Source organism: Nematolebias whitei, chromosome 6 (genome assembly GCF_014905685.2).
Source record: "Nematolebias whitei isolate Nwh7 chromosome 6, NemWhi1, whole genome shotgun sequence".
Lineage (NCBI taxonomy): Eukaryota > Metazoa > Chordata > Actinopteri > Cyprinodontiformes > Rivulidae > Nematolebias > Nematolebias whitei.
The window spans coordinates 49,404,083-49,406,385 of NC_056503.1; the positions used below are offsets into that span (position 1 = coordinate 49,404,083).

The window sequence follows — 2,303 nt, forward strand, 5'->3', positions numbered from 1 at the left end:
GATGCTCAGATTTTAGTTTTATAAATAAATTTGACTTGACGTGTCTATTTCTCAGGTCTTAAAAGGGTTAAATGACAATTTAAACGACTTAATCCAACAGAGTCGATTTAAATGACTTTGTTGGATATTCTACCTGGATTATTGAGCATGAACTTTGATGTTTTGAACCACTTTCGCTATGGCTGCCTCACAGGAGTTTACGGGGGAGAGGGCGGGCCCCAGAAACCATCTTGTCACCATCAAATTGGTTGGTCCTCTATGTGTGTGTGCTGCTTGTGAGACTGAGTTTGTTGTGGCTCCTCGGACTGATGAAGTCCTCTGGATGAAGGATGAAACGTCTCCACAACAACAAAAGAAGCCGTCCAGATGACCTGACTGAACCTTGTTGGGTTAAACAATGATTTTTTTCTTGATCTTTGCTTATTTAAATGAGGAAACTGAAAGTTTATTTACCTGAAAGTGATATTTTACTGACAGAATCCAGGTTTGTTTACGGAGCGATCAACCTCAGATTAATTACAGAAACAGCTTCTTTTCTGTTACTCTGAGTTCGTAAATTGTCACTAAATGTGTCTTTTTTTTTTTAACTGTTTTTTAATTTGAAAAACATTAATCCATAAAATGTATTTAAAGTTTGAATCAGCTTCATAGATGTGAATTAAGGATCAATAAATATATATTTGTGCTAACGGCTGATTGTTCCACCTCCTCTGACAGGCCCACCTGCAGCCTCCTTCATCATGACTAAAGAGGAGAATCTGCAGGAGCAGGAGAAGGAGAGACACAACCAAGAGGAGCAGGAGGAGGGCCGGGTTCAGAGAGACGAGGAGGAGGCGCAGACTGAAGAGGACGAGGAGGACGAGGAGGAAGAAGAGGAGGAATATGAGTTAGAGGAGGAGAGGGCGGAGGTGGAGGATGAGGAAGAGGCTGAGCAGGAAGAGGAGCGGGAGGATCAGGAGGTTGAGGAGGAGCAGGATCCGCCGGCTGAACCAGTGCAGGAGCCGACCCCCGTGTCCGAGTTCCAGAGTCCAGTTGATGAGCCGCCCCGCCGGGCCATGGTGCACCCCTCAGCCCAGGCGCCGCTGCCCAAAGACTACGGTACGTCAGACCACCTTAAATCCACCTTAAATCCCATCTCAGTCTCAAACTCCTGACTTCATCATGAGGCTGTTGGACCAACTCTGCTCAGCTGTTTAACGTGACAGGGTTCAGTGACAGGTCTGAACCGGGCCTCTGTCCAGAACTGTAATCTACAGTCAGACCACCTTAAATTGAAGCGTAAACCTTTGAGTTTCCTGTTGACCGACGGCCTCCTGAGGTGATTGATGTCAAAGTTTTTTGTCAGTGACAGAAAATCTGCTCCAGAGCTGCTGACCTGCAGAAACAGAACCTGCAGAACCTGCAGAGCTCAGGTTGGTTCTGATTTGATGACGGTGACAGAGACTTCAGGACATCACCATCCACACTGATCGTTTTCCCTCCTTCCTGTTTGTGTCTCCGGTTGTTAACTCGTTCTGGATGCTTCTGTCTCCAGGGTTCACCTTCTTTGACCCAAATGACCCGGCCTGTCAGGAGATCCTCATGGACCCGCGGACCACTGTCCCTGAGCTCTTCGCCATTGTCCGTCAGTGGGTTCCTCAGGTGCAGCACAAGATTGACGTCATTGGGAACGAGGTGAGGACACACACATAAACCCCACGTCTTTGTTTCTTATCAGCTTTTCAGTTTTTTGAAGTTCTTAAAGTCCTACACCCACCCGTTCTTCATATTTCTTCTCCAGCAGAACACGAGAGAGACAACAAAACAAATACCTGTGCTCTGTGGCAGACGAAGAAATTCAAACAGGTTCTAAAAAAATTTCTGATGATTTCGAGCTGTTCAGTCACAGCTTTGGAAACAGTCCCTTCACTTCCATATATGGAAATATGAAAATGTTTGATTGAGTCTCTTTAACGTCCAACTTCATCTGTTGGTTTGAACTTCTGACATGAAAGAACAGGAACAAACTCTCAGGGACTGTCAGGAGGTGCAGTAAAACTACTGGCAAAGTTCTACAGAACCTCACTGGCCTACAGAACTTCACTGACCTACAGGACCTCACTGACCTACAGGACCTCACTGACCTACAGAACCTCGCTGACCTACAGGACCTCACTGACCTACAGGACCTCGCTGACCTACAGGACCTCGCTGACCTACAGGACCTCAGTGACCTACAGGACCTCAGTGACCTACAAAACCTCACTGACCTACAGAACCTCACTGACCTACAGGACCTTGCTGACCTACAGGACCTCAGTGAC

General features: G+C 46.7%; 1 protein-coding gene across 1 annotated transcript in view; it reads left to right on the plus strand.

The window, feature by feature from the left end:
- Nucleotides 1-2,303, plus strand: part of clip3 (CAP-GLY domain containing linker protein 3) — a gene marked incomplete in the record, with an annotated part of 16,871 nt that overhangs the window by 7,905 nt on the left and 6,663 nt on the right. The window contains 2 exon segments of the mRNA XM_037677743.1: nucleotides 718-1,098; nucleotides 1,535-1,674. Coding sequence (XP_037533671.1) covers nucleotides 741-1,098; nucleotides 1,535-1,674 — 498 coding nt within the window.